Source organism: Myotis brandtii, unplaced genomic scaffold, assembly GCF_000412655.1.
Source record: "Myotis brandtii unplaced genomic scaffold, ASM41265v1 scaffold115, whole genome shotgun sequence".
Lineage (NCBI taxonomy): Eukaryota > Metazoa > Chordata > Mammalia > Chiroptera > Vespertilionidae > Myotis > Myotis brandtii.
The window spans coordinates 2,692,167-2,705,358 of NW_005353967.1; the positions used below are offsets into that span (position 1 = coordinate 2,692,167).

General features: G+C 45.3%; 1 protein-coding gene across 1 annotated transcript in view; it reads right to left on the bottom strand.

The window, feature by feature from the left end:
• Nucleotides 1–8,773: 8,773 nt before the first annotated feature.
• UBE2QL1 (ubiquitin-conjugating enzyme E2Q family-like 1) overlaps nt 8,774–13,192 on the bottom strand; it is a 34,223-nt gene continuing 29,804 nt past the window's right edge. Inside the window, exon 2 of the mRNA XM_005857892.2 lies at nt 8,774–10,112. Within this exon, the coding sequence (XP_005857954.1) occupies nt 9,981–10,112 (132 nt within the window). The 3' untranslated portion in view covers nt 8,774–9,980. The remainder of the gene's footprint in view (nt 10,113–13,192) is intronic.

Genomic DNA, 13,192 nt, shown 5'->3' on the forward strand with positions numbered 1-13,192 from the left:
CCTTTGGGGGCCAGAGTCTGCCTTCCACACTAGGTCAGGCCTCTGTGTCTACTACCCTGAGTGGGTCTCCACCTGTGGGCAGGTCGTGCCAGCAGGTAGTACAGGTGTGTCCTGCTGCCCTGCACCACCCCACTATGAGCCTAATCTCAGTTTGTATGCTGTCTTTTCACATTTGTCCTCATCACTGAGAATTCCACTCCTGAGTCACCTGAAGAATGGCAGCCCCGGGGTAAATGAAGCACTGTGACCAGTGGTTTCTGGGCCAGCTGAGCTTTCTGTTATGCCTTCAGGAGACCTCCCCAGTTAACCCCACACCCCTGCAAAGTGCACACATGGCGCTGCTATACTCCTGCAGAGGCTGCTGGGGAATGTAGTTTTAGTTTCCTGGAACTTTCTGGAACCTTCCTTTATTCCTTAGTCCCCTCCCACTACTCTATATCAGCCTCAACATAAATCTGGGGTCTCCTATCCCACCTCCCTTATTCGCCAGACATAGCAGTAGCACCTTAAGTATTATAGTCGTCCCCCCCCACTCCCGCCCCGTCCCATCCCCATGGCCGACACAGACACTCTCTTGGAGGCTCATAACCATGCATTTTCATTTTCTGTTTTCTCACGGCTCCCTCAACATTTCTCTAAAGCAAAAAATAACGGGAAATAGATATATCTTTCTCCTACTGAAGTGGAAAAAAATTTAAAAAGAGAACTCACAGAAATAGAATGGTAGAAAGCTAAGTGGGCAATTTGGGCCCATTCTGTGCAAATTCTGTGGTTTCGGGGCCCACGCAGCCTTGCTCCTAGCTGGGCCTCATTGTTCTGATGGCCCGCTGGGCCACAGTGAAATGCAGATCTCCGCCCCGCACCCAGAGCAGGACAGGAACCCTTTATTGATGCATCTCTTACTTCCGTCCAATGTTCAGAATTGTAGGGAAGGAAAGGAAGCTTTTGAAAGAAAAACATATAGTTCCCCATATGAGAGGGAAAGTAAATTACAGGGTGAGTGCTAGACGGATATTTTTGCCCAGGTGCCGCTGGGTGGCTGGCTTGTGTTCTCTTTGCCGTGGAGAAGGGCCGTCTTCTGTGTTAAGCTGGGAATCAGAAGGCATGTGTCCTGCTGTGGGCCGCTCTCAGCAGCAGACCCCCACTCGGCCACCCCCGAGCCCTGAGCCCAGAGGGAACCACCAGAACCAGGTCCAAGTGCAGAGGCACGTCTGCCCCTCCTCATTCCGGTGCGAGAGCCTGATCCCACTGCAGCTGATCACTTCACACCCCTCTGAGGCTCCTGTAGTCCTGGCCTGGATCAGCTTTGGGAAAAAAAGTAATTAAACTCTCCCAGAACCACCCACACGTTGGCACATGCTGTTCGGAAGTTGCCAGTGTCAGAAAAGGAGATGAAGCCGAGCCTCTCTCTTTCCTGGTCCCTAGTTCCTGTCTCCTTCTAAGTGAAATGTTTTCTTTCTAGTTAACCCTTCACCAGGCCTTATAGCACCTACTATGCACAAGTCAGGCAGAGCAGAGCTGTGCACGGGACTGAATCCTGGCGGGCAGGTAGGGACGGGCAGTGGCTATGAGAATGACAAGCACAGGGATTAATGTGGGGGGCAAATCCCGTAAGGATTTGTTTTGGGAGCAGATTGAGCCTTCTGCTGGTGGACAGAGAGAAGCAAGTCCCGGCGGTGGCCGGAGAACCTGAGGAAGGCAGCAGCTTTTCTCTCTAGGCTTCGGGCAGTGCTGCCTTCGGAGGTCCCGAGTGTGTTCAGGCCCAACCGGTGGGCCTACTGTGGGCTGGAGGGGCAGCTAGGGGGTTTTGTTTCTCAGAGGGCAGAGATGTGTCTTCGTATAGGGCTGGTGGGTTCCCTTCCTGGAGAAGATATACCTTTTTATACAAAAATCGGTGTTCCTTTCTCTTCCTGCTGATATTCTAATGGTCCCAGAAGAAGTCTGCTCACAGCCAGGTGGGTGGCAAGCAGTGGAAGGCGATGAGTCAGGACTGTGAGGAGGCATCTGCAGGACCAAATGGTGGGACTGGTTCCCTGGGCTGGTGCAGGACACATTCCCCCCACCCCCCCAGATGTTCATTACTTAGAGAAAACTGGACAGCGGGAAATCTAGTTAAAGGAAATGGTGCACCGGGTAGTTGGTGATTCATTCCCCAAAGGAGCCATCATGGGGACTCCTACTGAAATGAGCTGACCTGGAGAGGCCTTCTTGGACCAAGCAGAATCGGGTGGCCATGCCTCCCCCTCTGTCCCCAAAGCCTCCACAGGGGAAGAAGTGGGCCCAGTGTCCTTCCTATTGCAGGGCTTTGGGAGAACTGACCCAAGTGAGTGGGGAGAGGCACAGCTAGGCCCGAACCCCACCCCTTACCCCAGGGCTGGGATGCTGAGATGGACCTGGGCTCCCACTGTGGAGGTACAGTGCTCGTGGGGGAGCAGCATGGACAGAGCTCTGCGAAGAGAATGACCTACAGGTCACAGAGGAGGGAAAAAGGCTTTGCTGTAGAGTCTGTGGCAGGAAGAGCTGAGATTTGGATAGAAATCTGTGCATAGAAATTTCCACATTGACAATGACACCTAGAGTGGACTTGCAGACTCATCACTGCAATCTCTCTGCACATCACCTTCTTCCTATGCCTCTGTTTCTCAAATCTGCCTCTGCCTTTCTCTTACAAGGACACTTGTCATTGGATTGAGGGCCCAGCTTAAATCCCAGATGACCTCATCTTGAGATCCCTGACTTAATTACATCTGCAAAGACATGTTCAAAAAAATGTCACATTTATAGGTTCCTGGAATTAGGGAGTGGACATAACTTTTTGGGCACCACTATTCAGCCCAGGACAATATATATCTTTTCTCTTTATGTTCCAGGATAGTGCCTAGTTCTCAGATGTATCACATGTATATGTGTGTGTAGATATATTTTATACTCTAAGGCAACATGACTAGAAGTAACAAGGTCCCCATTTCTGGTCTCAACTTTATAGTAGATTAGATGGGGACGCTGGACCCTGAATTTAATTTCCTGTACCTTAAAACACTCTTGCAAAAAAAACGAGATCTCGAGGTTACAGTTCCCTTGTCATAAAGAACCTTTCACCTTTGGAAGTGATTGGAATAGGCTTGTTTTAAAACCTTCTATGTGACAGGAAGGAAGTGTGCTTGAACAGGCTCTGAGTTTAGGACTCAGCCTGGGGCAATCTGAACCAAATTAAATGACAAGGTCATTTCCACTGGCCCCCAAGGGCCTTTCCAGTTTATTTATTAAATAAGTAATTGGCAGGGAGATTAGAAGTCAGAACCTTGGATCTTGTTTCCCACACTAACCTTCTAGAGTAAATGTTAGCAATCTCCAAGCTATCATTTACCCAAAGCAGCCTCTGGTCCCACCATTTGAATGTGGTGAGACCCTGGATGCCATGATGTCCAGGGCTCTGGGGACAGCTGACAGGACACAAGACCCCGGCAGGTGAGAACAGAGACCCTCCCGGTGGCCCCAGATCACAGAAGAGAGGAGATTGAGGCGGCAACGTTGCATGGAACACTGTGTTGTTTCAGAAATTATAGTTTATGGAAAAGCAACACTGTAAAATATAGAAACTAAAGTGAGAAGAAAATCCTTGAGACAGTGAGACTAAGATTCCATAAATCAGGTGTATGTGTGTGAATTTACTGTCAATGCAAAATGATCGTTAGTATTTAAAAGGGACAAAGTCTGAAGAGTGTTTGCTACAAATAGTCCTTGGAGTCAGAGGTTTCAAAGTTGTTTTAGGATTGACTTAATGTAATGTTTTTGTGACAGGAAAGTAATCGACCGTGTTGAAGTGAAATCACATTAGAAAAATCAATTACGCTTTAAATGCCCATTTCCCATCTACAAGCTCTACCTCGCAGCGTTGCCTATGGGGATGATATGAGAAGATAGTTTTAAAAGGTCTTTGAGAAATTAAAAACTTTTCAAGTGTAGGAAAAGAAAAAATAGGAATGGTCCTCCATGGGAAACTTGTTTAGAATTATTTGATTGGATTTAACCTTCAAAATTATTTTAAAAAACTTTTCATGAGTAAAAACAAAACAAAACTCTGGCATAAGTTTAAAAAAACAAACAAAAAAAGTATTTTCAACAGTCACTGAATCCTGACCCTGTTGCCTCTCTCATGCACGGTTATCCATGATCCCTACGGAAGGCTGAACAGATAGACTTTAACTCCATTTTTGCAAACAGACTGTGTGCCCATCTACCTCAATATTGCTACCACTTCCCTGTGTCTAAGTAAGAGTAACTTGTTTCCATTAGCATGTAGCATTTATTCTGGCATGGGAATAAAACTCGGTAGGACAAACACTGATGTGATAGACAAAGCAGAGCTCACCAGCGTGCATTTTCCTCAGTTATCCTACCAACACAGAGGCCACACCTGGAATTCTCAGTGTTAGGATCCAGGTGCAGTCCTATTGGTTCTTTTACTGTTGCCTTAAGAAAATTATGTCCTTGCACCCAGACTACCCAAGCTAGTACAGTCAATGCTCCCACCCAGCCAGGGTTGGAGATGCTCTGGGGTGTGAGTGACCGGGCACTTGTCCATCTCCATCACCCAAGAGAAATTCAGAGCCTATTTTTTAAAAAAAGATTTTTAAATTTATTTTGTTAGAGACAGAGAGGGAGGGAGAGAGTGAGAGAAAGAGAAACATCGATGTGACAGGGAAACATTGATGTGAGAGTGAAACATGCCAATGTCCTATTGATGGTGGATCTTCCGTGTCTTCAACCAAAGAAAAGGATGTAGATTCACGGGGGATGAAATGAACAACCCGAAGTAGAGCCTAACAGCCACCTCAAGCTGTCAACTTGACCGTGCCAGTTCAATCTCATTGTTATTTCCAAAATCATGTGTTGAGTATCAGTTACATGCCAGGCATGGGGCTTCATGATTCCCACACATTGCCTGTCTTGTCACAGCAACCCTCAACAGTAGATATTAGCATCATAAGTTAGTTTGGAAAGTGAAAACAAAGTGTCTTGGAGCCCAAGTTCCTTATCCACAGGTGATAAGAAGCAGAGGGAATTCAAGGCTGTTTGATTTCAAAACCTATGTCGATTGAATACAACAATCATCACAATCTCAGATTTTAAATGAAAAAAATGGGGTCTTGATTGGAAAACAATTTCAATTATTGACACAAGTGTGGAGAAATCCCTCTGATAAACAATTTAAAATAAAAACTGAAAGTCAGCTTCTATATTAATGTAAAAAGTTAGTTGAGGTATCCTTTAAGTAGATTGAGTTTAGGAATGTGAAAATTGTCACTTTGCAGAATTACTGCTCTCTTACAGTTTCCAGAAAAGTAAATCTGTAAATCAGTATTAGTTTAGGCTATCGTGTTGTGCTAAGCACACAGTTTCAATTAAGTTGAGAAACTTTAATGGGGATCTTTGGCAACCACATTAATAAATCTTTATAATGCAAATGGAAGCTGAAGGAAAAATCTTCTAAATCACATTGCTGCTTAATTAGATTTGGTTCAGTTACATTTCATTGACTTTTATAGAGAATACCCATGACATGCTCTAAAACACAGATAAATCAAAGCACAAAAGATCAGAGGGCACCACTTGATAAAAAGCCACCCACAATGGACCACAGAGGATAATGCATATGGAAATCACAAGGAATTCCAACCAATACTGAACATAGAACATGCAAGGACACAACAAACATTCCATAGAAAGACATCTATTGGTTTTAAAGTCTTGCTTTTGAGAATCCTTGTTTTTTTCCATTAGGACAGTACCTCTAGACTATTTGATTTGTGCATTCGCCCTCTTCCAATAGCCAACATTTCTTTCCTAGTTATTTTATGGCATATGCAATTTCCCCCCTGTTCTTTTGAGGACCACAGAATAGGACACCTTTGGAAAGAGTATACATGAAAGCCACAGTGTGAATTGTGGTGATAGTCTACATACCAGTAGCCCATTGTATGTAGATCAGCAGCCTGCCATAGTCATATGGCAACTGTGATCACCAAATAAAGTCACATCAGTTGAGGAGGCAAGCAGGAGTGAAACCAAGCACACCGGGTTGCAGCAGTTCTATTTTAGCTCACTTAGTGTCATCACAAGTGGTCACCTGAGATCTATAGATGCAAAGTGATGGTGTGTCTACAAAGGAAGACAGCCACTTAATTTGCTCCAGTAGAGGAACAGGGAAGTGCCAGAGTTTATCCGCAGTGGGAAGCAGAGCAGGTATTTATTCCCTCACCACATACTCCCTTACTGACCCAAAGGGGTGACCCCGAGGTTGACTGCCCCAGTCCATTCTATTTGTCTAGCCTTGTTATGACCTTGAAATAAAATCTTGCTTCCCCTTTGGATCTACACTATGTTCAAATACTCTGCTTTGATTGTCTCTTTGGCTAACATAGTTTGCTCCTGTGTTTCTTCTGGAACAAAGCTAACATTGCTTATTGCCTTCCTGGATGTCAACTGTGTTTATTTGGCCTTTCCAGTTCATTGACCACATCCTGCAGGTCAGATGGGCCCTGGGATTGAGCGATATTCAATACTATGTAGACTGGAGCCTGCCAAAATCAGAAAGATAAGGTAGAACCCAGCATAAAGCTAAGTAACAGAGCTGTATATTATTTTAATGACTTTGGAGGGAAAAACAAATACTGATTGTGATCACATGGGCTGAGGTCCAAGTTCCTCACTATAGCTTCCCTGAATCATTCAAGAGTGGAAAGTTGGCCCTTTGCACCAACTTGTTTTTGACACATAGTGGATCACTTTGGGTGTTTCCCAGCCAGCTTGGAAGACCTGTGGCTCCATCCAGCAATGGGCTAAGGATGTGGACCATGAGAACTGATGAATGGTTCATGGGTGGCATCACCGAGGATCAGATAGCACCAGTAAGACAGAGACCTTGGCTTAGTTCCTCCAGTTGACTTAGGAAAAACCACTTAATAACTCTGAGCTTGTTTCCTCCACTGGAGAGTGTATGAAGTTAGACTAAGTGGCCTCCCAAATTTGATGGTTCTACCCTCCTCTGAACTAGCACACTAGTTCTGCCTCTCCAGAAAGCAAATTCTATTTAAATTTTGCATGTTGTTAGAAGGGTTCAGATAAAACACTGGAATAGAATGTTTAGGTGTTTTGGGCTGTGAGGTTGGACTGCATCCTGCAGATCTATAGATAGGGTCCCTGCAGGTGAGAAGTGGCAAGGAGCTGCCCAGTTCTCCCTCCCGGGCCAGTAGGACAAAGACCATGCCCTCTATGCAGGTGACTTTACCCGTCTCCCTCTACCCCCTCCACCCCGCCATTTCTACACCAGTCCTTCCCTCTTGCCTAGCTGTAGCTGAAGCCTAACTTACTCTGTGAAAACTTCCCTGGTTATCAATTAGAAATCCTCTGCTTGCACAGTGTCTGCCCTGCAGATAGCATGTAGTCTCCACTCACTTGTTGCTGGTTCCCGTGTGTTTTTCTTGTCTTATGAGTGCATACATGGAAGGAGATGCACCTTACACTTCTGTATTCCCTATATCTGAAGTTTGGTTCATTGACTTAAAGTAGGGGTTTGGAGACAGAAAGCCAGTATATGATGACAAGGTAACTGTAATGAATTGTTGTAATTGTTCAATCTGAGCCTTTATTCAAGTGTGTTCTAATGAAAGCCTGTTGTAATGTAAATTTCCCAATACCAGTGAAAATGACATGTAAAGTGCTTATGACAATTTTGGGTTTCTCAAGCTCCTTCCCTCATTGTGTAGCCAGTTCTCACACCAACTTTGCATGAGTTTACAGTAGAGGGAACTGAGGCTCAAGCAAGTAAAGTGACCATTTGATTTCCTATCCCCTCGAGTGTGGCATCCCCTGAAACAATATGCCCATGTTCTTCCACAAGCTTTGGTGACCCAGCTTTGGACATATAGAAATATCTCCAAATAATGCATATGGTTCCTTAAAGGAAGTCACCTTTAATTTTACATTAAAGAGGAAACTATCTGGAAAGAAATGAACTCAGGTGCTTCCCTGACAACCTGTTTCTGTCCTAGCTCTTTAAGGTCTACAGTGTGGTTCGATTACAATGAATAGCCAAGGGTCCCAAACCACCCGCTAAATGTCGGGTTTCCAGGATGGAGAATTCCTCTGTGGAGGATCAGATGAATGAACGCTTAAAGTTCATTGTCATCGAATTTCGTGACTATTGTTACTTGGAGGGAACTTGAGCAGGAGGTCAGGCATTCTCAATACACTGCTGTTTTGGCTGAACAGAGCTGTGTGTGTTTAGGGGGCACATAAAAATGTGGTAAAAAAAAATAAACATAGCAATAAAAGGAAGATTTGGTGAGTGGCCAATTGTATTGAGAAGACTCCACTCCTGTCCTGTGAAGTGAGGTTAGATTTCTGACAACCTTGGACAACGAGCAGGCAGTTCCCTGAGCAGCCAAGACTGGCTGAAAAATGATTTGTAATCAGCAAAGATTTCTCTTCCCTCTGAAATTATATTTCAGAGTGGTAAAATATACTTGGCAACAGTCAAATTTGGCCAAATCATCCCTTTATGTGTCAGTTTCTAGTTATCTCCCTGGTTGCTTCTGGGGACCATTTTAATCCTTTTGCAAAGACTACGGGTTCCTATGCCCCATCTCCTGTCTCTCACTGCAGATGGCTGTCGTGCTATGTGTGGTATTTGAAATATTAAAATAGTTCAGATAGATTAAATATTTGAAATAGAAGCGTGGCCCACAATGACTGGATTCTTGAGGCAGTGTTTCAGGTATGCATGATTTTATTTCAAATGTGTCCAGTAAGATTTTCCACTTGGGGTGAATATTTTTCCTCTTCCTGCGTATGATTATAAACAGTATTTCTTCATCTCATGGAGTTCCTTAGACAGTTCTAAGTAACTTAACAGAAGACAGAAATGAAACTGTGGGCAGATTAAATAACAGGAAGTTTATATCACAGCGGGGTGCTCACGCATCCCAGCCTCAGGGGGACACACAAGTGACTACAGGGTGAAGAATTAAACCCGGTCATGCAAGTCGTCGTACGATCACTTGGTATCCTTTGGCAGTTCTGGCATTCCCTGTCACTAGCACACATGATAAAATGAGTCCGATGACTTTCGTGAGTGGAAAACTGTCTTTCGTTTTTGGTGGTGGGTTGACCAGCAGAGAGAAGACAGGAACAGAAACCGGCTGTCGGAGGAGCATCTCAGGATATCGGAAGAGACTGTCCACGTGTCCCCATACTTTGCTCTGAGCCCCAGGGAGTGCACACCTGGCATCTGCAGGGTTGTGTGCCCCACTGAGGCCACAGCAGCCCTGCCTCTCACCTAAGGGTGCTGGCTTCTCTGTGGCCACCACCCCACCAGCACAGAGAGCACATCTGACCCAAGAGGGCAGTTTGAAATCACTAGAACCTTCAATATTAAATTTTTGTTTTCATGAGCCAAAGGTCATAGCACAAATGAGGTCTACATGTTGTCACAGGGGGCCATGGAAAGACACATCTTTAAGTGATGCTGCCCTGCCAGGGAGAGAAACAGAGATAGAGGGCACAGCGAACATGTACCGGCGGTGCAGGGCGCTCCTAGGGAATATGAGCGGTGCCACGGACACGGAAATGGGTCAAGCCGCGGGCGTCGAGTTTCCTGCCTGCTCTTTGGAGCTGCTGTTATGGAAAGAAGCTAAGGGCAATGGGACCAGGTGGAGGGGCAGGTGGGCAGGGAAATGTCACCAGCTCAACATTTGTTCTAAAGTGACTTAGAGATGATCATTCATTTATGATCGAAACTTAATCCCGAACAGCTTTTGCTCCCTCTTTCTCCCTGTAAACACATCTGTTCATAAATAACTTAAATGTCTCCTTGGCATTCAGGATTCAGTTCCGCTGGAGTAAAAAAGGATGGAGGATGCTCAGCGTGGAGGAGGAGATGGCGGGTGTCTGAGTGTGGAGAGGCCTCGTTGCAAACATCAGCCATCGGAGACTGGTGGGGTGACCCAGCCGTACTTTTCATGTGTCTTCACCAAACTCTTAAAGGTGGCTTCCGCTTCCTTGCGACTGAAGGACTTCTTTGATTTGCCGGCCTTTCTACAGATGCGCCCCTGTGTGAGAGGGAAGAGAAACCACGTTAGAACCCCGGCAGGAACCCTGTTTCCCACCATCTTTGTTAAGACCAGCAAAGTTGTGGCCCTTCCTAATGCCTGAATTAGTGTAATGCAAGGAGAGATATGGAGCATTACAGCTTTGGTACCAGGCAGATGGAGGGGTCCAGTGGCTGGCAAGCTTCTGGGGCAGGGGAGAGGCGGGGGGCTGCTGTCTTCACAAACCCGGGCACTGGCTTCTTCCGCACATGCTCCTCCCAAGACACCGGAAAGCATCCTCCACCAGTTCCCCAGCCGGAGGACCAGCTTTATCCAAGAGCAACCCTGCAGGACCCAGGGCGCCCTCTCCAAGGCAGATACCGCCCTAACTTCCTTCTCTCCCACCAAAGATGCCTTTAATTATACCTTTCAGTTCCTCTTCAATAATAGTAGAGATTTCTATGTTTACATATACATGAGCATATCTATATATTCACACACACATTTTAAAAATCTGACTTTTAAAATTCAAGCTCGGGAGCACTCAGTGGATTTCTTATGTCATGTCGCTGGGAAGCCGCTGGTGGGGGAGGTCTGTCCTCAAGTCCCATGACGGGGTAAAGGTAAAGGGCCAGTGATTTCTCACACAAACTTGGGAGATGGGTGGGGGCCCAGGTAGCCTCTTGGGCACACTTCCCTTAGCCCCTCCTTGAAGACCTGCTGGCCTTCCTCAGTGTCTCATGCGTGCGTTTGTTGCTGGGGTGGAAACGTTCTAGAAAGACTTGGCTGAGTTCCCTCCACGGGCAAGTGCATGCATATATTCCCCATGCATACTACTACAAACTTCTTCTAATTTGCTGCTTGGTTCACATCAAGTGAGCTGCTAAAAGGGTGAAGGAAGACTGGACACTGCCATGTACTAACTTCTAGAAACTTCCTCACATCTCACCAGGACATGACTCCTAGTTTTAATTTTATGATTTCCTCTGTTGCTTATGTGGTATACTTATACTTGATAAAAGGGGACCAGCAAAAGCTAATACATTTGTAATCATTATCATGGGCTGAGATCAAAGTCCAAAGTTACTTCATTAAACATATGCAAATGCAACTTGTAGGCATATCAGCATCAATTTCTTCATGAGTAAGAGCAAATATTATGTGTTTTTTTTCATGAAATGAACATTCTAATTACCTCTATGATTTTTTTCTATAATACTGAAAATTTATACAAATGCAACTTGTAGGCATATCAGCACCAATTTCTTCATGAGTAAGAGCAAATATTATGTTTTTTTTTCATGAAATGAACATTCTAAGTACCTCTATGATTTTTTTCTATAATACTGAAAATTTATGGTGTGATATGAGAATCCTGAACTAAAAGCAGTCAAATACAGGTTCATGATAATCTTGAAATGTTCTGTTGGCTTTTGGATGAACATATACACTGTCTATTGTTTGTGAAAGTCCCAATTGTTACAAAAAACAACAGACAAACCCCAGTGAACAGACGACTCTTTGTGGCCTGGGAAGAATTATGAACATAAAGTGTCAGTGCCCAGTCTATTCAGCAACCAGGAGACAGCGCCTGCTGTCAGCTAGTCGGAGGTCTCCACGCCTTCACTGCACTCAGCTGTTACAAAGAACTCTGCTCTCCTCTCCTGTTTCCTACACCCCATGTCACAGTTAACAGATACGTTTTCATAGATTGCCTGCCCTCCACTGATTGGCTATTTAAGTATCATCCAGTGAAACACTGAGCTTGAAAACGACCATTTGCATTTCCTGGCTCTGCCAGGGTGGCTGAGCTTTCTGCTGAAATGCCCATGAGGTGCCCACTGAGCCAGGAAGGGGAGGATCGCTCCATCCATCCAGGGCCTCTGACGTCCCCTGGCCACGCTGCTGTTGAACTGGTTCCCATTCTTACTTCCAGGGTCCAGTCTCCTGGAATCTGGACTTTGAGGAAACCTTCAGCTTCACTGCTCTGAGTCTGTATTTTCCTCTGTCAAGTGGGGACAATCATCACTTCACAGTATCACTCCGAATGTCAGAGAAGACGCTGAATTTGGAAATACTTAAAGAATTTTTAAGTATGTACAGTTAATTAAGAACTATTTTCCTTATTCTTATAACATACATATTTCTCCCTTGTCTGTTTCCATTTAACTAATAATCAAAGAGTCTATTCTGGGCATTTTTGTTAAAATAACTCTTATTTCTTTTAAAATACCTACTTGTATTTAATGCTGAAAGACCTGGATGTTAGAATTACTCAGACCATTGTGATTCCGTTGTCATTAGGAGGTTAGATAAGTAAAGACTCTTCTGAGCCACAGACTGTAAATGTAAAATTATGAATAACGTAGGACTTTCCCCCAAGAATCTGAAGAATCTCAGCATAATATGGATGCAGAACAGTGCTAACGAGAATACAGCTCTCTGGGGTTGCGTCTGTCAAACAAAGCCATAAGTTGGTACTTTGGTTTGACCTTTTTGGGGCTGATTACAATGGTCAACATGAAAACATTTCTACACAGCTAATAAGTTTCCCCAAACTCAGGTCCTCAGTTCAGCCAAAAGATCTTTCAGGATTTTTATTACCCCAACTAGAGGCCCGGTGCACAAAAATTTGTGCACTTGGGGGGGTCCTTCAGCCCAGCCTATGCCCTCTCCCATTCTGGGACACCTTGGGGGATGACCACCTGCTGGCTTAGGCCCACTCCCCAGGAATTGGGCCTAAGCTGGCAGTCAGACATCCCTCTGGCAGCCCTGGAGCCCTTGGGGGATGTCCACTTGCCAGCAGGGAACAGGCCTAAGCTTCAGTCGGACATCCTTAGCGCTGCTGAGGAGGCAGGAGAGGCTCCACCACCACCGCTGTACTGGAAGCCATCAGCCTGGCTTGTGGCTGAGCAGAGATTTCCCTGTCAGAACACACTGACCACCAGGAGGCAGCTCCTGCATTGAGCGTATGCCCCCTGGTGGTCAGTATGTGTCATAGTGACCAGTCATTCCCAGTCATTCTGCTCTTAGGGTCAATTTGCATATTACCCTTTTATTATATAGGATAGAGGCCTGGTGCATGGGTGGGGGCCAGCTGG